Raw genomic sequence first — 22,670 nt, 5'->3', positions numbered from 1 at the left:
CTGACAAGTGTCCTCCTGAAACTGCTAGGATCAAGGAACTCAGCCTTGGAAACCATGTTCTAAAGGGAGCAGTTAGTGAAGGGGTGGAGAGAGCCTCAGTTGGGAGCTAGGAGGAAGTGGCAGGATGCCAGCCACCCCAGGAGTGTCCCAGTCCCTACTCCCACTGAGAAAGGATTAGAAAGGATGTCTAAGCTGCCTGCAGACAGAGCTGCAGGCACCAGTAGATCTGTGTAATCTAAAGCATTCTGGATAATTCCACCCTCTGTTCTAAGGATCATCTGCTGGTTTTGATGCTGTTTAGATGAGGGGAAAGAGCCTTTGAGCACAGAGCTAAGGGAGGGTTTGAGGAGTCTGCCACCCTTTTGAACATGAGCCTCCTGGGGCAGTGGGAGCATGCATGGTATAAGCCCCCTCTCTGATGTCTTGTGTAAGCTACACTGGATTCCTGAGGGGTGGGGAACCCACAGGGAGCAGAAAGGGAGGTGGGTGTGACACAGTTCTGTCAGAGTGTCCTAGTCCAAGTAGACTGTCAGCCTGAGAATCCAGAATGAGATCTCTGGACCTCCAGGTGCCTGGAGGTATGGTAGAGTGGTAGGGACTTATGTATCCTACACACACGAACGAACTACAGCCAGCACCTCCTCCCAAGCTCGTCCTACCTCTAACGTTGGTGTAAAGAGCCTGGCCTTTGTTGGGAGCTGAGGGTCTGTGGCTCACTGCTGAGTAGGGTTTCTAAGACAGCATCTTATACAGTTGGTGTTTGCTAGAGGAGAGCCCATGCAAAGGTGTCCCCAGCTAATTAATTTTGTTCTAACAGTTGACGCAGAGGCAGTGGGGACTGAGCTGGCTCAGCACACACCCCAATGTGGGGCTCTGCAGCTTCCTGAGGCCTCCTCATGGGTCCCATGTGATCCTCTCCTCTGTTTCACCCCATCCTCCATGGGGGCCTGCTCTAAAACCAGCATCAATTCCTCTCTCTCTCTCTCTCTCTCTCTCTCTCTCTCTCTCTCTCTCTCTCTCTCTCTCTCTCTCTCTCTCTCTGCGTGTTTGTGTGTGCGTGGCAAGTTATTGGTCTCCCGTGTGTATGTGATCAAAAGTAAATGGGAGATTGGAAGAAAGCAGACCAAACAAACACCGCTGGTGTTGATCAATGGCTAAGCGCGGCGACATGTCACTTAGCAGGCTGGGATACATGGGCCACTGTGGGGGGACACGTGGTTCAGAATGGTTAGAGCCCAAAGTGCCCAGAGCAGCATCCAATATTGTGTCTGCTGCCAGGCAGCATCCTGCCTCTTCCCTGCTCCAGCCCTCATGAAGGCCCCTCCTCCTTCTAGCCACTCTGCCTGCCACCAGAGCCTCCTCTCCTGGAAGGCAGTCACGAAGCAGAACATAGTTACTTAATTGTCACAGCACCCATGGGTATCCTGACAACTTTGTAAGCCTACGTCCTTGCTATGCCTTATATCCCAGAGGTTGAGGCATACATGTATGTAATATCAGAAGGCTCCAGACCTGGGTACCTCTCTGGGCCTTGGCTAGCCAGTGTGGGGTTGATGGTGGTTTTCTTGCTCTGTACTGTGGGGAGAGGTCCTTAGTGGGTGGCATCAGGAGCCAGCATCTCACAGATTCAGTGACACCAGGGACCAGCGTCTGAGGACCATGGGTAGGACATGGCCCATTTGCATGAGTAGTGGTTAACAGGTTCTCAGAAGCCTGGAAAGAGGTGCTGGTGCTAGGTGCACAGAGAGCTGTGTGTGTGTGTGTGTGTGTGTGTGTGTGTGTGTGTGCATGTGTGTGTGTGTGTGTGTGTGTGTGGTGTAGGGATCAGATGTAACTATATCATTCTCTGCCATCCAGAGCCAGTAACTAGACATGACATGGTTGGGGCAGAGCCTGGTCTCGACTTCCTAGGCATTTTCTGTCTTGGTCCTCTTTCTCCCCATTGTGACATCCACATCTGTAGTAAGGGGGTGTTCCTAACTGAACTTTGAGCAGAGGTAAGTTTTTTTTTTTTTGACAGGATGTGGGTACAGTCACAACCTAAGTGTCCCAGTTAGCATTAATTGTCAGCTTGACCCAACCTAAAGTCAGCTGAATAGTCTCAGCTGAGTAACTGTCTTTATTAGGTTGACCTATGGGCATTCCCGGAAGGGACCATTTTGATTGCCTTAACTATCAGGAGGACTCATCCCACTGTGGGCAGCACCATCCCCTGTGCAGGGGTCCTGAGCTATGTTAGAAATCTAGCCAAGCATAAGCCATTGTTAGCATCCTCCGTGGTTCCTGCTGCAATTTCTTGCCCATGGGTAAGTTCCTTAGTCAGATGTGATGCTTAGAGGAATAGCAAACAGGTCTACCTTCAGGGTCCTGCTTGAGTTCCTGCCCTGACTTCCCCCAGTGATAAACGTGACCAGGAAGTGTAACACAAAACCAACCTTTCCTTCCTAAGTTGCTTTCTGTCAAAGTGTTTTTTATCATAAGCAATGGAAAATAAGCTAGAAGACTGGGAAACTATATTATCACCATGATCCAGGAAATAGTGTGAAAATGGTGCCCACATGGCCCTGACACTACTGTGTCTTCTGGGCAGCTGGGCCTTCCTTCCTAAGCTGTCTGTCATGTGGAGGAGCTGGGTCCTTGGTGGCACTGGTCTATAAAGCCATGTCTAGAGGATCTTTTGTCGTCCCCCCCCAGTCGCCTCCTGTTTCCAGTTCTCCCTAGTCTTGCTCTGCCTACCATGAAGAGATGTGAGATGGCTTAGGGCATCACGGATTTCAGGCTGCTTCCTCTGGGCACAAGGAGGAGCATCCAGTTCTAAGTGTGTCTGTCCACTCTCTTGCAAGCCTCTGATGAGAGGAACATTTGGCAGAAGCACCAGGGACCCCAGGAGGCTCATCCTGGCTGCAGTGATTAGCACTGGGTGTCATCAAAGGATTCACAGAAGCACAGCTTCTCTTCCATCTCTGTTGGAGTTTCCCAGAGACCCTGACTGCTTCTTACAGGCCTCCTCCATCCAAGGGCCCTCCCAGCCTCTGACTCCCCATGCACAGTTCTTTAAAGGTCTGAGACCACAGCCCAGTTTCACAGAAGGAGAAAAAAAAAAAAAGGGCTGCTGGCTGATTTTTCTTTTCTGAGGTTTGCCCACGGGGGAAACACCCAGGAAAAAGGAACCCAGCCTCTTCTCGGAATCAAAAGGGAACACAGAGCTTCTATCAGCCATGAAAGGAACAGCAAATGAGTACAAATCAGCTGTCGTTAAAACAAGAAAGGCTTAATAGATTCCATCCCCCAAGCAGAGGCTGTGATGGGAACCGCCTGGAGCGGTCAGCACAGTAGATGCCTGGGCACCTGCTCAGCCACTGGGCAGAGCTACTGCTGCTTACCCTCACCGCTACCACCGTCCTCAGATGGACAGCCTCCCACCCCACCGTCTGTCACTTGTGTTACTTGGAAGCCTCTACCAGCTTTCCTTCGAAGAAGCCCTTGAGAGACTCTGGCTCTAGCCACATCCCCTGGAGTTGTCTGCTTGGGAGGTAGACATAGCTAGCACTAGGGTGAGGGACAGATACCAGGACTGTTAGGTCCCTTAAGAGCTTTGGGGGTACTTACCCGGTTATCACCTTCTGGGGCCAGTGGGTCTGTCATCCAGGACCCGAACCTTGAGCCTGAGGTCTTGACAGTCACCGGGTCACTTATGCCTGTCAGCTTCCCGCAGGCTGGAACAGAGCGCACATAGGTGAGGGCCAATAGGCGGCGGAGAGCCTTGGCCCCCTCCCCCATTGGCACAGCTAGGCTCGGAGGATGGTGCTTCTTCCTCTTCCCCTCCAGATCTGGAGCCCAGCAGCTCATGATGTTACTGACACAGGTCCCACCGGTGGCCCAAGAAGAACCACCTCCTCCTCTAGAGAGAGTAACCGAGGGCAGCAACGGCAGGGCATGGTTGCACTCCGGGACCTCATGACTCCTTGTAAGCAAAAGGCCGGGGCAGCCCAATAACCAGTGAGGGCTGGCCACAGCAAGCCTCAGTCTCCTCTAGGAAATGGAGCAAAAGAGCTCAGTAGTCTCTGGCTGCTGGAATAGAGCACTTAACCAGCATCGTGGGAACTTAGAATCCTGGACACAGGCAGGATTCACCTCCCTAAACAGATAGACAATTCTAGAGACCCACAACAGCACCCTACACTATGGGAGCTTCTTCCCTGTGCATGTGTCTGTCTTGGAACCAGCTCCCTGCTGAAGATGGGCAGAGGCTTGTTGGCGTCCTGCTGCGTGCGTGCGTGCCTGTGTGTGCCTGTGTGTGCCTGTGTGTGCCTGTGTGTGCCTGTGTGTGCGTGTGTGTGTGTGTGTGTGTGTGTGTGTGTGTTTGTGAGAGGGAGGGGAGAGCTTTCCATGGTCTCAAGAGGGCTAGGATTTGAGCGTCATGCTCTATGGGATCTTGAAATCGACTTCTGCATGCCTCCTGTCTAGAGCTGGCCAGAGATGAACTCAGAGCTACAACCTGGCCGTTCAGGAGGTGCTAAGGCTATGACCCAGCATTCCTGCCTTAGCCTGTAACTCTCTTGCCACCCTTTGGACCCCCAGCTTGAGATTGATGTGGAGGACACCTCCTTCTCATTCCACCAGGTCAGGCTTGAGTGTGACCCCCAGCTCCCAGTCTATAGGATACCCCTCGAGGACTATATTAGCATACATACACACAGTCTGTAAAGTTCAGAGAAGATCCAGTTGCTTAGGCAGGATTGTGAGAGGCTTAACCTGAGACCACAGGGAAGTGGAGATAATCCTACAGTGAACAGGGCAGGGCAGGCCCCAGGGAGGGTGCAATTCGCCTGCTCCCACACTCAGTACCACCTCCTCAAGCCTGCAATAGGGTGGGCATCTTCACAGTGGCATCGCACAAGACTGGAAAGAACAACAGCTTGGCTTGGCCCAAGAGCCAGCAGAGAGGCAACCCTGTACAGCAGGAGGCTCAACAGGATTAAAACCCACCTTATACAGAAGACTCGAGGCCTGGATTCCCTTTAATGCCCCAGCCCAGGTACCCCTGCCCAGACTGGGAGAGGAAGTGCCACACTGTACCCACTCTGCTGTGCCTTCCTCAAAGTCAACTCCCCTTGTAGGAGGAGCTTGGGTTTTCCTACACTTTCTACTGAGGCTCAGGGCTTCATGGAGGTCTTGAGTGCAAGCATCTAAAAGGTCTATCTCTGAGCGCAGAGCATGCCCACTTGGCCTCTGTTCATACTGCCCTGCCCTGCCCTGCCCTGCCCTGCCCTGCCCTGCCCTGCCCCGGGCTTGGAAGAGATACCAAGGGAAGGGAAAGGAAAAAGAAGGGCACAGGGAGAGGCTAAGGTTGATCAGTGCTGACAGCAGTTGGAAGTGAGGATCCTGATGGGTCTGTGGAAAAATTTTAATGAGTGCCATAACCAACTTCTCTCTCTCTCTCTCTCTCTCTCTCTCTCTCTCTCTCTCTCTCACACACACACACACACACACACACACACACACACACACACACACACGTTTGCCTTCTGAAATCCCAGCGAGTTCATTATGTGCTACCTGTAGAGGCTGGGCAGGAGAAGCCATGTGGCCAGGCTGGACTCTACCTCTCACTCCCAGTCTTTCTTCCTTTGTTCCTGTTGACCTAAGGGGTGGGTCTTGGGTTGCCAGGAGACAGAGGCTCCCTCTAACATGGGTGGGAACTGAAAGAAGCTAACAGAAGGCAACCTCTCCACAGGTCTTCTTCCCGGACCCCATTCTGCCATCCAGACCCATCATCTGTGGAGCACTGATCCCTGCAATTTCTCATAGAAGGTCTCCTGCCCATCCTGGAGACACGGTCTATGAGCTGCCTGGAGGTTAAGTTCAAAGGAATCAGCACACACAGTTGTCATGGCTGGGGATCCCTGTGGGAGGCAGCTTTAAACCCAATGGCAGGTTGTGCTTGTAGCCAACATATGACTTAGCCACACAGTAGATTTTATGAGATTGCCAACTCACACTAGCTCTGTCCCAAACCCACTGGAGGTGCCTTCCTGGTTGAACAGTCCTCTGAGGAAACCTGTTGTCTTCCTGTGCATCACCTGGCCATGGCAGAAGTGTCAGGAGGATGCCCACCTCAGCTTGGATGCCTACCAAGCCCGGGTCCTAGCCTTCCCTACCTCCATGGTCGGGCTTGTTCGATCCCCACTCTGGAGCAGCAGTTCGCCTTCCCATCCAGCTTCTAGGGCTGGGCCCAGACACATGCTTAGCCCTAAAGACGTCCTTATCTCATCCTTCTCCGTGGCCTTCGCTACACCCCACATTTCCCGGGGTTGCCGACCAAAGCCCCTGGGGCTTGCTGCTCCAGGTAGGAAGTCTCTTCCACTCACCCTACTTCCCCATAAACCAACGAATGACTTAGTTCTCAGAGGAGCCTCCTGAGTACATCAGTTCACCGTCTGATAAGTGCTGGGCTCAGGAGGGTGAGCCTCTTGGAGTGAAGCTCGCCCTTCATGGTACCCATGTTGATCTCGGTTACCAGCAAGCAGGTACAGTGTCACCAGTGACCCCAGGAAAGCACATTAGCGTAGGTGCACAACACAGGCCTTTCGGAATGGGTCTGTTGTTCAGTCATTCGACCTTGGATTCAGATGGAAATGGGCAGAAAATAAGACTCTGCTCTCAGCCAGGTCAGGGGCAGCCTTGAACAATCCTACCACCCTCCACCCATCTGAACCTTTTCCTTTCACTATCTCACAAGTAACAGAGATCCATTCCTGAGTTCTACAGGAAGGATGACCAGCAGGACCAGCCTGCCGGCCACGCCCAGCCACCCTCTATCTGCACGGTCACCACGAAGTCAGCCTTCCAAAGCCCCAATGCTGAGGAGGGTAGGTAGGTTTGGCTAGTACATTTCCTGCTCTTTAGGCTGCTAGGGCAGGCACAGTTTCCAGGGCCCATGGGGCTGGAGGCTGCCTGCCCTCCTTGAGTCAGGGAGTTATTTTTGGTTCCTTGTCCACACTAGTTCTGCCAAGACCTCTTGAACAGACAGAATCTAAAGAAGTCCACGGCAGAGGCTTGGCAGTATCTTGGCATACTCAGTTCTAGAAAGTGCCCCTCTTCAGTCACATACTCAGGATGGATGGGGGCAGGGACAGTAGAAGAGGCCTCTGGAAGGATGGTTCCCAGCTGGGTCTTGGGTTGGAGATGCCTACTGGCCAAGCTGGAAGCTAGACAAGCCTTGTGCACTTCCTGGGAAGATGCCAGGCTGAGAGCAGCCTGAACCATCTCAATGCTTGCGTCAAGATAGGCATATCTGGGAGGGTGGGTGAGAAGGTTTGTGTCCTCAGACAGGCTTTGGCCTTCATTCTCAGTATTTAGCCCTGAAACTAGAGAAGAGCCATGTAGAAAGAAGTCTGCAGGCTGGGAACAAAGGCCAAGACATAGGAGAAACAGCTTCAACCCAGGCCCAGGTATGGATCCACAGCCTACAACAGACCTGTGAGCACTATCTTAGAGTCACCCCGCCCCTCTTGCCCTAGCCAGGAAAGCCAGGTCTCTAGTGGACCACACCTTTTAGAAGAAATGGAGGAGGCAGGCCTGGTCCAATAGGTGCTTTGGCTGCAGGACTCCTGGGTTCTTGTCCCTTGGGCTTCCACTGTCAAATCACCCTTAACTCTTCTATCTGGGAGTCATCACAGAGCTCTGGGGGTCACTATGCCCACTGCCCCTGCTAGTGGAGGCCAGCCTCCGCCTGTTGACTCTGGCATCTCAAGTGTTAGGAAGGCGTCTTTTGGTCTTCCTTGAAGAGCATATAGGAGCTCACAGAGTAGCATGGCACGGCCATGTGTACCTGACCAGATCAGAAACCTGCAATTAGAATCCTACTGGCATGGATGGTTCACCTGTCTGGCAGGCAACTTGTAAGTGGAAGCCACAGCTTTACTAAGACTTATTTTGCATAGAGTAAAATCCACTCTTTCCCCTTGGGTTGGCCTTAGCTCTCGGGGGTCTTCCAACCCATCTTCAGAAAGAAAAAAACCCCACCAGAGAGCCCTTGGCATCAGTGCCAGGATGGTATGACAGGGAGGTCATTTAAGCCAGCCAGTCCTCCATGGTAACAGTGACCAAGGAAGCCTGCAGCACCAGTGTGGCCTAAGTCTGGTGTGCTGAGGCCCAAGTTCTGGCCTTACCCAGGCTAACTGTCCGGATCTGACGGGGTAGCATCCTCTCAGCAGCAACCAGGGTTCTGGATAGTGCTGCCTCTCTCCCACTCCAGGGGATTGCACTTCCCAGAAAAGACCCAAGACCTGTTATGCCTAAGCTCAGTCCAGAAGGAAGATGTTTCAAATTCCAGGCCACTTAGAAAAGCAGGCCACCCCATCAAGGAACCAGGAGCAACTGTTACTCTGGACCTTGCCTTGTGATTTCTGCATGTGTGAAGGAATTTTTGCCATCTGATCTGAAGGAAAGAGCCAACCAGGGCAGCTCCGATGAGAGACTTTGAGAGACTCGGGAGCCTTTACCTCCCTCACTCCGGGTAAATGTAACCAAGCATCTGCTAAGGCAGACACACCAAGGAGACTGGGGCTTGAGTACTTAAGGACTAACACTCAACTATGGAGCTTCCGCACGTGTAGAGTTCCACCCACTGGGCCAGCAGTGAGTGCTGCCCACAGCCAGAGGCCGCATCCTGGGGATTGCCATCCCCTTAGCAGGCTGCTAGGGAGGCCTCTCAGCAAGGCTAAAGCAAAGACTGAATTAAGCAGCCATAGGGTATTAGTCCTTGTGTTCCTGGGCTGAATGAAGGCCTGGGACAGATGCTAATCCCATCTATAGACCTATCAGTCAACCGTCTGCCACCTGTTCCCATCAGCTGCTTATCTATCACCCAGCCATTGACCAATCCTCTACCTGCCTGTGTATCTACCATTAGCTCAGCCTCCCTCTGTCCCTTTATCCTTCCGGTTATTTCCTCTCCCCACCCTCCCTACCCCCACCCACACCCACACCCACCCGCTTACTGATCTACCACACTCCCAGCTCCTCTGAGCCAGGCAGTGCAGAGCTGGTGACACAAACACTATCAACAATAGTGACCCTCGGGCCCAAAGATTCTCTGTGCCTTTGTGTTGCAATGGAAGATGGTGGGAAGGACCTGGGAAAGGCACCTACTATGGAGTGGCTCTTGCTACTTTTAGCACCCCAGGGCTGCCCAGACTGGGGGCTCACAGCTCACTCTCCAACCCCCAGCTGCCCTTTCTCTTCAAGTACAGGATTACTGAAGCCCCTCAGGTGACCTCGATGGTGCACCCCAGGGTGGGATTAACTGGCTTTATCATTCTCTCTTTGTTCCCAAATGACGTGCCTTCACAGCCCAAGGGCAGCCATGTGAAAGCCCCAAGATCCTAGCCATAAGGTAAATTCACGAGACTGCTAAAATTAGGCTGTAGACAGATGGGAAGTCTGGATAGCCTGAGATAACCTGGAGAGTCGTGTGCGCTGCCCCCCTCTCCCAAAGGCCCACTAGCTCGATGGCCTTGGTAATGTCCCACCATGGTCTCCATATGGATTCTCTTGGTTCCTTTTAGGCATGACACCCAGCCTGGTCACCTGGGACGGGGAACAGCATTTTGAGGGAATAAATAGCAAGCCCAGTCTCTAGGCTCTTCAGAGACCAGGAAGATAGCTAAGTGCTTGGCTGTAAAGGTTGGGGAAGAAAAGCCATGGTGGAAAGCCAAGGGAAGACTGGAAGGGACCCATAGCCTACTCCTCAGCCCGACAATGGAGGAGGCTCTCATCCAGACCCACACACGGGCTGACTGACACTACAGCCCCCTCCACAATGGGTCATGGGTTTCGTGAGGCACAAAAGCAAGGATATACATGGGACATGATTCCTTGGTGACCCTGCAAGTGTGTCTTCAAAACGATTAGTCCCCAGTGCCCAGCATAGTTTCCTAGTTCATGAGGCCTGTGAGACCTCAACTTTACACACCTTCACTGGGGACAAATCAGGAGCAGCCACTGGGAATCACAAGGAAGTCACGAGACTACTTGTCTAGTCTCATTCGTCATCTAACACTAAGGATCTCTGTGTGTGTGTGTGTGTGTGTGTGTGTAGGTCTGTGCAAGTGCACACGTGTGTGCACGAGCTCCTGTGGAGGCCAGAAGACAGGGTCTCTCACCATATTACTTCCCAAGTGAGCCATGTTGGCTGGCCAGCAAGCCCTGAGTCTCCCCTTCCTAGCTCTAGGGTTCTTTTTACATGAGTTCTGGGTACTGAACCCAGGTCCTTGTGTTTGCTCTGCAACAGAACCACTTACTTGGTCCACACCAAGGCTTTTGAAAGGCTGTTTGTTCCTTGGGGTGTTTTAAATTTGTAAGGGGTGGACGAAGGAGGGACTGAGTCAGAGCATCACACAGAGTCCCCAAAAATCTTTCTGGAGGCAAAGTCACCATAATAAGTACATGCTAGAAAACAAATGAGTTGGTCAGGCTCTATGGCGGAGTGCTGACGCTGGTATCGGGATGGAGTATGTACGATTTAAAAATGACCCTAGACAATCAATCACACATGCAGTATGGCCAAAGCCACCGGGTAATCAGAACCCAGACGCCCCCCACCTCAGGACTGTCAGGGAACACGAGTCTGAGAGGGAGGCAAACCGCCTGGCTCATGAGTCCACTCCACCCAGGCCTCCAACGGACGGCCCCCACTCGCTCTGCCAATACAACCTGAAGTTGTACCCCCTTTTTTAATTCCAACTAAGCCTGACGAATTGTCTCAACGTGTCTTATCAGTTCTCTTCTTAACCTGGTTGGCGATGTGTTTCCAGCCCTTTAGATTTAGCCTAAAACCACATGCACGGACCACACACATGCATGTTAAGCACTCACACCTGTGCACACATGTGCACCCACCCAATAGCATGTGGCATCTAACATCATATTTTTCCCCAAATGTTAGATTCAGTGGGGTCTAGAACTGGCCCTGACATGGGGCTTGGACATGGGTGATGCCCTGGGGTGGGTGTTGCCTGCACTTCTTGCTGCTCTCTCTGGGTGGCCCTACCCAGAAGCCCTGATGCAGCCATCACCTGCTGAGGCCAGGCAGGCACCGTGGCTTCAGCATCACTCCCTACACCCGCGTGTGTGGCAGAGTTGGACAGTGCCACACCGGCAGGGCGCTGGGCCTACCTAGTTTTTGCATGCATGCACGGAGCCTTTCTTCAAGATTGGACACTCTGCTCTGAAGTTCATCGTAGTCATAGGCGCCAATTTCCTCTTGCAGTTCGTTAAGCACTGACGTCAGATTCTGGACCTCCTCCTTAAACTGCAATACCAATTTGGCATCGGCCTTGTACTCTTCCAACACAGGAATCAAAGGCCTAAGTTCATCCATTTTCGCTTTTATTGCCTGCAAGGTTAAAATAAGCTGGTTCAGTGCGATGCGTGCAAAAACTTGAAATACCCTGCCTCGGCCTGGCTTCTCCCTACGAGAGGGAAGGTGTGCACACTCCCGTCTTAGCAGTCCGTCAGTTAGCGGGTCCCAGTGAGTCAGGAGAGCGTATTAAACAGTCCTCAGAACACCACAATATTTGGGAAAGGCCTTTATTAGTCAGTTGAGAATGCAGCATCTTAAAGTTACATGCTTTAGGTCACATACACAAAGTTTGTGGGTTTTTTTTTCTTTCTCTTTCAAAAAGTGCATTGACAAGGAAGGGTTCAAACTATTCATGGGATGCATCTAGAGTCGCATGCAAAAGGAGGATCCTGGCTGGATTCAAGGTTCCTTAGTGAAATGGCGCTAAGGATTGGAAAAGAATCATAAAAATGCATGGTGCAAAAAGCTCTCTGGCTCTCTCATGGTTACATGGGGGGACTGCTTCTTCAGTCACTGGCGCATTGAAAAAACTCTTTAAGTTAGCCCTGCAAGCAAGAAAATGAAACACCGTTGAAAAGCTAGCTCACTAGCCTGCCTCAAACAGCCATTAAAAGACATATATTTGCATGGTCACTTAAGAAGAATCACACTTTAATCACAGTAAAACAAGTTACTCAGATGGTGTGGGACTCCCTCATGGTTTCTGCTGAGATCCCTTCATGCAGCGACTATAGCCAAAAGGCAAGGGCTTGCTTGCTCTTGCTGTCCCAGAGTCTCAGAGACCCCAACTTTAGATCTCAGAGGGTGCTCTGAGGATGACATTCTCCAAGGGGAGCTACCACATGTCACTGAAGACACTTCTGTCTTCAGTCAGCCAAGCACTGGAGGGCAGATGCTGGCCAGGACAGAAACAAACTCTTTTGGGTCTGTAAGGTAAGTCGTGACGGCAAAGGGCGTCTCCCTGCCTGGGACAAGAACTGAGCCTTAGTTGGCCTCAGTAGGATCCGCCTGCTATTATCTTATTTATAACGTAGATTTATAACTTCATTAGCTTGCCATTTTGCCTACCTAATGTACCGCTTTTAAAAGGAGGATTAGCTCCTGCTTCACGTAGGGAGTGCATCAAAGGATGACATTAGTGTGAGAGGAAGGGAGGAGAGAGAAGCGCTCAGCGGTTTCCAGCCAAGCGGCCGTGTAATTTGACCTGTTCATTTACATCTGGGCCCGATTCCTAATTAACATGCATGAACACCTTAATTAAGGTGGCAGATAATTCCCAGCCCAGTCCTAGTGGAGAGTCGTGTATATATACATACTTGTACATATGTATATATAATTTCAGGTCAGAGGAAGTGAGCTTTTAACAGCCAGGGTCACACGGAGACGCAGAAAACTTAACTCAGCGGCAGCTACAGTGAGCCTTGTCACGGCTAAATTAGGTCAGAAGTGAAAAACTGCCCTGAGTGATCAGGGCCCAGAAATGGCTCTAATCAATTAAGCTAATCCTTGGCTAATGTGATTTACCTGCGGCAGCTGTGGAATGCCAAGGGCCTCTAATGATACCCAGCCCAGCTAATACCCCTCGGCTAGAGGAGCGGGGGCTTGGGACCCCTGTTTCCTACTGGTTGATGAGGAAGGAGAGAGGGGCCAGGGTATGATAAAGGGGCTGACCAAGCCCCACCCCCTTTGGTGGCCAGAGTTGGTGGCCTCTCTACAACCAGAGTTTTGCAAGGCAGAGAACAATTTGCAGTGCTCCCCGGGCAGTGCTCCCTGGGCACATGAACACCACAGCCCCTCTCTGTGGGGAAAGGGAAGCAGGAGGGGAAAGAAAGTTGTCTGATTTGGAGGAGGAGAGGAGAGGAGGGAGGAAAAGGAGGGATGAGGGAGGGAAGGAGGACAAGAGCTCCGGAGGACGGCGTACCTTGAACTGCCTGGCCAGATGCTGCTTATGGCTCTCCTCCACCTGCCTGAACTTGGACTCCAGGCCTTTCATCTGGTTCTCCATCTTCTCCACGTACTGCAGGTCTCTCTGAGTCCGCCTGTCCAAGACTTCTATGGATTGAGACATGTTTTGCACCTGTCAAGAGGGTAACAGGTTCAAGGCAAGAGCTGCAGCAGATGCCAGCCAGTGTCCTCTGTCTCCTCCTCAGCCAGGCTGGCCTTTCCCACAGCACCACCCCAGAGCCAGGAGTGGTCCAAACTCAATTTACCAGTTAATCACCAGCATCAGGCCGTTAGGACCAAGAACTCCCCAAGCACTGCGGATTGGCTGGGTAAACGTTCCCCGTCCTCTTCCAGGAGAACTCTGACAGATCAGGGAAGCATGGGGCTTCGGGGCCATTTCACTCTACGTTTATGGGTGGGACCTGTTTCCACTCAAGTCGGGGAGTGGCTGGCAGTGTTAGGTAAGTGCACACAGCGAGAGATGAACCCAGAGCGATGCCAAGCCCGCCTAGGGTGTAAATTCCCTCTCCTCACCCCTAAGTCTCCTGGAGTGTCCTTGCAGACAGCATTGGTGTTGTAAGTATGGAAGGAAGGGGCAGAGAACTGCTCCAGGCTCTGTGCCGAGCCTTCCCCCCACCGCATACGCCATCCGTCACCCCCACAATATCATGGGCAGATGACTGCTCGGCAAACACGCACATTCAGAATGCAGAGTCAGGAATCAATCACCCAGCAAATGAAGAATCGCTGTTTTACATCCTTACGGGCATTGTTGAATGGAGTGTAGCCTCGAGATAGGACTCTATTATTCAGCACGATTCCAGAGAGCGTCAAAGAAAAACAGTTTTGGTGGGGCCACCTGCCAGCACATTTCATTTTCAGGAAACTGGCTATGGCTTCTGCGAGAATGTATGCTCACCAGGGGCAAGGGGGGCGGGGAAGCAAGGCGCTGAGGATGCCGCAGTGGGTTGGGTCATTTTCTCAGAATCTAATCCAATTACTAGCAAGGAAGGTGCTTTCTGAATGGCAGGTCTTCTTGCTGAAAAAAAAATTTTCTTTTTTCTTTTTGGATTTGAAAAAGATCCCCTCTGAGGAACAGAGTCCTTGGGACAGAGGTGTGGCTTCACTGCACAGTGGTCAGCACAGCGCCGGGAGGGTTCCCATCGCCCACTACAAATGCTTCAGACCGGTAAGTGGAGTAAAATGGGGAGAGAGACTAGAGGCCTTCTCACTGGCCAAGGGAAGATATTGCCCATCTCAGCACTTAAAACCATATGGGATTTTACGACCTGAAAACAACACACGGATTCACCTTTACATTTCAATGTACAGAACAGCCTTGCAAGGGCTGACTGCGACGCTGACCCCTTTTCTTAGATGCTCAAATCGAGCGGCTCTTGCTGGACCGACTCTCTGTCTGCTTGATCTCCCTCTGAATGGCTGAAGAACTTTTTGTGGGAAAAGAGGTCCTTTGCTCTGGTCCACCCTTCCAGGCCCTGCCCAAATGCCACTGCCCCCAAGGAGTCCTCTGGGATGAACTCGAAGGACTCGGGAACAATACCACTTTGGCACTCTGGAAGGTGAAAGTGGGGGCTTCACCCACACCTGAGTCCAGAATGAGGTCAGCCAACGCAGGAAGCCTGTGCTGCCGCCTGGCCATCTCTAGCCAAAGCCTCCCTCCCTTCCTAGTCTCTTCCTTGGAGATGTGACACCGGGAGGAACACAGCTCAACAGTCAGCCAATCAAATAGTGGGCAGGGTTTGGTGTGGGAAGGGGCTCAGTCCAACATAAGACAGCACGGTGTGGGCGGGAGACTTTTGTCCTTCCTGTCAGGGCCCAATGCTCTTAATGCATTTTCAAATGTAAAGATTAACCTTAACGTTAAAACAAACAAGCAAACAAACAACAAAAACCTTAAAGACACCAAACAGCTTGGTTGCTGTAAGGTGAACTAAAGTCTGACCCCGCTTTCTGGCCAACCATTATGTCTTCCATAACAGAACCGCTTCCACACACTCCTACTTCCAGCCGTGTTTCCAGAAGCCAACCAGCACATTCAAGGTCACAAGGTCATGGGATAGTCTTAGCCACCATGGCAGCAGGTGCCATGAATTGGGGTTGGAGCACGAGTGGCAGCCACACTGGTCTCCCACCTGGGAATGACTAATTGCTAATGTTTATAGCTCATGTAAGCACCGGCCTGAGCCAGCTATGTTATTTATCTCACTCGATCTTCATAAAACCCTGGAGGGCAAGCCCTTCTAGGTCCCGCGTGCCAACACAGATATGCCAGCTCAGAAGTTAAGAAACTTGGCCTCGGGGGTTGGGGATTTAGCTCAGCGGTAGAGCGCTTGCCTAGCGAGCGCAAGGCCCTGGGTTCGGTCCCCAGCTCCGAAAAAAAGAAAAAAGGAAAAAAAAAAAAAAAGAAACTTGGCCTCATCACGCAGCCAGCTCAAGGTCGGGCAGAGCCTCTGCTCTTGGACCCTTATCCTGTGTTCTTCGGAGGACACAGTTCCCTCCTGGTTCCAGCCTCATCCCCTCCCCTGTCATCAGACCCCAGAGGAGCTGCTCATGCACGCAAGGACTCTGGTTGGACCAAACTGGAGACTTTAGGGCCTGAGACCTGACCTGCTGTGCAACCAGGTGGGTCTAACAGGAAGCCGGAAGGGGGCAACGCAGAACCGGTCCCAGGGTGCAAAGGGACCCAAGGAATCGAGAGCCTTCTCTGCCGTTGCCCAAAATGGCAGGTGCCAAGCCTGGCCCGCCCCACAGGCAGGGAAAAAGCAAAGTAGAGGAGAAAGGAGGCGTGTGGACCAGGCTCAGCCTTAGCGCACGGATGGCAGAGCAGGCTTGCCTCATCGATGCTGGCAGGCACAGTAAATGAAGGGCCTCTCTCCAGCCAGTGCGCAGGCCCTCCCAAAATAGAGTCTGCGCCGCGTGAAATGGGGCTTTAAATTTTTAAGCAGCAAAACTGTGGCCTGCATCGGCAGAGAGGAAAGCTGTGCGGCCTCATTCTCAGGGGCCCCTAGAGCTTTCTGGAACCACTTTCCTGCTTTGCCCTTCTCCCAGGGCCCCTGGCTTGGGCCTTAGTAACCCCCAGCCCCGCCCCTTTGCTACCGTTCTGAATAATTAAAGGCTCAATTAGGCCCCTGTCTAGTTTGGTGTAAATAAATGTCCGCAAGGAACTGTTAAATATATTTTACTTGAACTCTTTTCAAGCGATTTACTCTGGTGGTGAAAGGTGGCAAAGAGGCCAAGAAACCAACACATACGCGACCCCTTTGGAGTGAGTCAGCCTCACAGATACCACGATGGAAATAAGGTCCCAGATCTCTTCCACACAGGGACTGGTAACAACCCCCAGGCTGTTTCCTGCCTCAGCAGCTGAGCCCAGGAAAGGGGTTTGCCCAAGGTGTGGGAGCCCAGACAGACCAGCTCTGGCTGGGAAGGTCAGGTCCTGACAGGGGTCAAGCTGGGCTCTAATGATATTCTGCCTTTGCAAAGATGATTTCTGTTCCCAGGGTTTCTCTTCAAGTTACAGAGGACGCCTCACCCCACAGATCTTACCCAGGTGAGGGCTTGAAAAGTCCAAAGTCAATCAGTAGGGAAAGCCTCAGATTTCTGGGGTGTGTGGGGGGGGTGTGGGTGTGTGGGTGTGTGTGTCTGTGTGTGTGTGTGTGTGTGTGGTATGTGTGTGTGTCTGTGGTGTGTGTCTGTGTGTGTGTGTGTGTGTGTGTGGTGTGTGTGTGTGTGTGAAAGAGACAGAGAGAGACACAGAGAGACAGAGAGACAGAGAGAGACATGTGACCCCCACTGTCTCTGGGTAAGAAGATTTCATGCCCCTGGGGGCATCTTTTCTTGGGAGAGGGGGATGGGAAGGACAGAAAAGCCCCTCATTTTCCCTTCTCCCCATGGCAACACCCCCAGAGACCTGTAATAGTGAGTCAGCTTCAGAATCTGGGGTTCCTGCGGGCAAGAAACAGAACCCCAACAGGAAGATAGCTAATCCAATGACTTGGACTAGCTCCCTTTCCAGCCAGCTGTGCGGCCTGGGGACATCAATCTGAGGCGTGACAAGTTCAGGTCTTGTGACAGTGAATGGAGATAAGACCCTGAATGTGTATATAGACACACCGCTGCCCTCATGTTGGGAAGCCGCCACTAGGAGCGTCCTTGGTGGGAGCGATTAGCCAGGTGGCACAGAAACACCCCCATGGAGAGCCGGTGTGCAGGGTTCCTGGAGCCCACCATTTCCCTGGCAGCATTGCAGAGCCTCTGAAGCAGACCCCGAGCATTGCTCGGAGGAGAAATGGCCTGTGATGAAGGAGAGCCATGCTTCTGGCTTTCCCAACAAGCTCCTTTCTAGAGCCCTCAGAGCCCAGGAAGCAGGTGTGTTCATCTCCCCACCAGGGCTACGCCTGTCCTTTTTCCATACTCCCATCAGTGCAGTCATCTGCCCATTTGCCCATTCATTCATTCACAAGTTTTTAGAGCAGGGCCATGCCAGGGAAGCCCTGGGGTGGGCCCTGCAGCCTAGCCGAGCCTCAGGCTGCCACACCGCACTCTGCATGTGCAAGCTCACAATACCCCTGCATGGACTCACCTTCTCCAGTAGCTGCCTCAGCTGTTTTGTGCGGGCATCCCGTGAACACATGGTCTGCTGGGGGGCGACCACCGTGCAGATACACCTGCCCTCACTGTCCTGGGCAGAGCTGTACACCTGCCAGCTCTCCTCGGGGTTGGTGGGCAACACCTGGAGAGGGGCAGGCAGGGAAGGGCATGAGGAGAGAAAGAGAGAGTGTGAGGATGAGGGAGACCTGTACCTGGGTGCTGAGGGCTCAAGTAGATTGGAGAGGAATAGTGCCTAAAATACATGTTCAACCCTAGATGCTAAGAGTTTCTGACCTCTAACCAAATTAATGCTGGGGGAGGTGGGCGGGGCTGCAGATGCACTGGGTTGGGTGAGGGACCATATAAGAAACCAATGGCTAACAGCTTAGGAAGCCAGACACCCTCTTCTCCCAGCAAGGTGCAGACAACCCTTGATTTCCTGTTCCCTAACACTTGGAGACAAGTGCCATTGTTAACAGCCCCCAGTCAGTACCTAAGAACTGAGAGCAACAATGGCCGACCGAGGGCTGTGCTGAATCCCCGAACGCATCCTGGCTAAATGTTGATTTCCAACTCCATGAAGCTCTCCTCGCCCACTAGCCATTTGGTGGATGTCAACAAATACGGTGTGTAAGGGTCATCTTTAACCTCACTCCTGAGGGTTTGCCCAAAGACCACCCAGGACCCAGAGCTGTGAGTGGCTAGGTTCACCTTGCAGGCTGTCTATACCCCCATGACCCTGACCTTCAGACACACAGCAGGGGCAATAGCTACCAAGACTCCTGCATACACATACCCCCGTACCCCCCTGCACTCCTGCCACTGCAGCCTGCCTGGTCTCCAAACCCTTCCGTGGCATCCTGCACTTCCCTGCTATTTTTAGATAAGGATGGGGAAGAAGGTAGTGATATTCTTCATTTCATTTCATTCATCCAACCTCAGCAGCTCAGAACACAGAAGCACGCCAAGTCCTTATCAGGGAAACTCACGGTGATATTTTTGTTTGGCATTTTTCTTTTCTTTTTTCTTTTCTTTTCTTTTCTTTTCTTTTCTTTTCTTTTTATGTATGTGTCATTACATAGCTCTGAATGTCAGGGGACTCACTCTGTATACTAGGCTGGACTCAAACTCACAGAGATCCACCTGCCTCTGCCCCTGGGATTAAAGGAGTGGGACATCACTCCTGGCACTAGGGCACTAGGGAAACTCATTTTAAAACAACAGGAGAGGCAGACCCAATAAGAGTCATTGATGGTGGCAGTTGGGTCAGAGACTCATCCGTCACCTGCCACCTGTCCTTTCCACAGAGAAGGTTAGGCCAGGTCCCCTCATTAAACGGTGGTCTCCATCTATCACAGAAGTCATCCTTACCCAGACCCTGCACCCCAAACCCCGGCCACCGCTCCCCACCCGCAAGCTGCTGAGGACATGGAGATTGTGATTTCCATTTCAGAGGCCGGTAGAGAGGGGTTGGGTGAAGGCAGATGGGCAGCTGGGTCCCGCCCAGCTCCTCTCAACCTCCTCCGGAGTGGATGCTTAGATCTTCGAACCGGGATGGGAACACAAGGGTCCCTTGGGATTTAGGGGACTCGAGTGAGATCACAAGCTCTGATCTGGGCCGGTCCAGTCCGCCTTTTACAAAGTAGGGCGAGCTGAGTCCTGGCTGGACCTAGCCCACAAAGGGCTTTAAGCAGCATCTCCACCCCTTACTTACTGAGTGACCTTGGCTAAGTCCCCAAGTCCCTAGCTTCAGTTTTCTAAGCTTTGCAAAGAAAGATTTCCTAAAATTAGTGAAAGAGGACTCTGGACTTTTGAACCCCTCCCACCACCAGCAGAGCTGGTGTCCTCAAGCCCCTCAGGGGGACCGGGCGCAAGAAGCATCGCCCCGAAACGCCAGAGTGCAGGTGGTGGCCGCAGCTGGAGTCGCTGCTAGGCTGTAGGGCGGAGGGTGGGCTCGTGACCCCGGTCCCTGCATCCCTCCCTCCCAGGGTGACCCCATCCAGTGCCGCACCGCTGGGCCAGCCCGGGGTTTCGACCCAAGAGGAGGCAAAAGGGAGGAGGGGCCGCGAGGGCTCAAGGCGGGCGCACTTACGCCGGTGCTGCGGTCCAGCGTCCCGCCGCTGGCGGCCGAGAGCCGGGTGGTATTGAGGCCCACCAGCGAGGGCAGCGTCTGGGACATCCAGTTGGTGATCATGGCCATGGTGCTTAGCACGACCCCGATCTTCAGCAGCGGCACCGACATCGCGCCTCGAGTGGTCTCCTGCGCCCGCGCCGCGCCGGCGCCGGCTCCCGCGCCCCGGGCAGCCTTAGGCGGCGGGCACCAGGGCGGGCAGGGGCGCCCGGCCGCGTCCCCGCGCCCCCTCCGCCCGCCGCCGCCCGCCCGTCTCTGCCTCCCTCTGCGCCCTGGCCATCGCCGCGCCGCCCCGGCGCCGGGAGGTGACCAGGCGGCCCTGCCTGGAGCGCGCTGCCTGCCCGCGTTGCCCGCCGCTGCAGCGTCCCCGCGCGCTCCGCTGTCGAGAAGGGCCACCAGGTTCTGAGCACGGCGCGGGATGTGCGCGGGGGCCGCGGCCGGGGGGCGGGGACAAGGCCGGGCGGCGGCCGACGCAATCTGCCCAGGAAATGGGTGGATTTTTCCTCCGAGCTCTGGCTCCGCGCTGCCCCCTGGCTGCAGGCAGCGAGGTCTGCAAACTCGTCGGCCGAAGACTTAGGGTCATCCAGGAGGATGGATAAAACCGTAAAACAATAAATAAAACCTCAAGAATCTCGCATGGGACCCATTCACAGCCCTCCTTCCCCAACTCTCTTGGTCACCCTCATGGCTCTGTCTCGCCGAGGCCCGGCCTGCTGCAGGTGGATGGAGTCCAGTCAGTTTGGGGTGCCTCCTGAGCCCCAGCGGGAAAATAGAGCTTGGGTGGAGTCTCTAGTGCCAGCGCTGGAGTAAAGAGGTAGCTACAAAGTGAAAGACACTGCTGGGAATCTTGGACAACTACCTCAGAAGGAAGGGGCAGTTGGAATTCCTAGCCGGGGGAACACCTTGGGTTTCTGGGAGCAGATTTGAACAGAGGGGGATTGACTGGATTTGACTGGAGGGGGATGGTATGCCCGCTGTGCACAGCGGGGGATGAAAGAGAGTGCGCCCACCTACCATCCGGAACTGCGGAAAGCGTAGGGTTCAAGAGGAACTAGAGGGACCACACCCTTGCTTGTGGGCTGTGGTACATGCGTCGGAGGATAGAGTGTCTGATGTCCATGCTGTAGGCTTAGATGGACAGGGGTCCCTTTCAGAGACACAGCTCAGGGGCAGGGCAAGCTTCAGCAGTGTCTGTGCCAAGACTTGTAAGTCTCAGCCCAGCAGCACAGCCGGCAAAAACAACTTCATAGTGCTTTTGACTTTGAAGCAGCCCTCTAAGGTGAGGAAAGCCAGATCCTGTGGGCATTCCTCCAAGTTGTTCCAGCCCCAGGCAGGGAAAGCCAGCTTACTCGCACCCCTCCTACCTCCCACTGCACTCTTGCCCACCTGGTCAATTATAGACTCCCTGAAAGGGGTTTGGAAGAGACGTCAGAACAAAGGCAGGCTTCCTGGTGGCTGCCAAGAGGGATATGACATCTTCCTGGGGCTTGTCTCTCTGTGTTCAGTACCCATTTGCAGAGAAAACTTCAACAGCCAAGACGATTCTGGCCTGAGTGCTGGGTGTGAGCCCTGCTGGCTCTAGAAGTCAATTGGAGTTGTTTCTCTGGTTAATGCATGGCATTCATTGGTGCCTTCGATTTTGGGTCAGATGCCAGCAAATTACAACTGTTAGGGAAGGGCACCATCTCTCAGTGAAAGCTGGTACTGCAGGCCAGTCACACCCAGTGGTCTTGCTGGATTCAGCATCCAGAGATGCCCTACTTCCCCTGCCGTGCATTTCCCCATACAGACTCAGGGCCGTGGCTGTGTGTCTACTCACTTGCTTCTGACGACACAAAGGTAAGACGCACTTAATGTTTATCAACAATTTCAAATCCAGCCCAGTCCAGTCCTCAAAATTCTCAAGCCATCTCAGGAGCCACCCCTTTTATTGAATACCCACTTGGTGCAAGATACAAGGTGCAGCACACACTAAGCTCCGTGCCAGATGCAGCATGGTGACCATAACTGTCTTTGTTAGGCACACTCCATGGCCAAGCACCAGTAAGCCTTTCCCACTGTCTGTGGGCAGATGTCCCTCCCAGAGGTCAAGGGACTTTGGGGTCAAGCAGAGCTCTGCCATAAACTTCCACGAGCCTTACTGTGACTCAGCTTTCTCATCTGTAAAATGGGCTTAACAATAGTACCTTTCCTCTGTGGTGTGTTATTAGGATAAAGAGTTAGTGTAGGAGTAAGTCCGGCCGGCTCTGGTGACAGTCATTGTCACCTTTTCAAATGACAAACATGGGCTCAGCCAGCAACCTGTCATGGGCAGGCTGTGGAGCTGGGCTTTGATGTGAGGCATGATGCCCCTGAGCCTTCTGAAATGCCTCTGGGTGGGGGATTTATAACCACAGAGATATAACCATATATCCATATAACCATAGTGGTTTCCAAGAGCTCCTGACTCTGTTTTAAGTGAGCGATTTCCACAATTGCTGCCCTGAACTGGAGGAGCTAAACCTAGAAGGGCTTTTGAAAGGAAATGGAATTCAAGGACTTTGCAGCAGTGAAGCTTGGGTCTGATCAAGTAGTCCCAGGAATTAGTAGGTAGCCTTTAGTACCACTGGCCAGAAA

The 22,670-nt window shown here is 53.0% G+C and overlaps 1 protein-coding gene across 4 annotated transcripts in view; it reads right to left on the bottom strand.

Annotated features, from left to right (window-relative positions):
* Olfm1 (olfactomedin 1) overlaps positions 1-22,670 on the bottom strand; it is a 37,611-nt gene that overhangs the window by 4,411 nt on the left and 10,530 nt on the right. Inside the window, exons 1-5 of one of the 4 annotated variants that reach the window (NM_053573.2) lie at positions 20,016-20,458; positions 17,916-18,065; positions 13,290-13,445; positions 11,182-11,401; positions 3,610-3,716 (exon numbers count right to left, since the gene is read on the bottom strand). In NM_053573.2, the coding sequence (NP_446025.1) occupies positions 3,610-3,716; positions 11,182-11,401; positions 13,290-13,445; positions 17,916-18,065; positions 20,016-20,165 (783 nt within the window). In that variant the 5' untranslated portion in view covers positions 20,166-20,458. 4 annotated transcript variants of the gene reach the window in all.

This window comes from Rattus norvegicus, chromosome 3, assembly GCF_021556685.1.
Source record: "Rattus norvegicus strain SHRSP/BbbUtx chromosome 3, alternate assembly SHRSP_T2T, whole genome shotgun sequence".
NCBI classification, from domain to species: domain Eukaryota; kingdom Metazoa; phylum Chordata; class Mammalia; order Rodentia; family Muridae; genus Rattus; species Rattus norvegicus.
The sequence above is the reverse complement of the archived record's forward strand: the minus strand, read 5'-3'. Positions and strand labels throughout refer to the sequence as shown.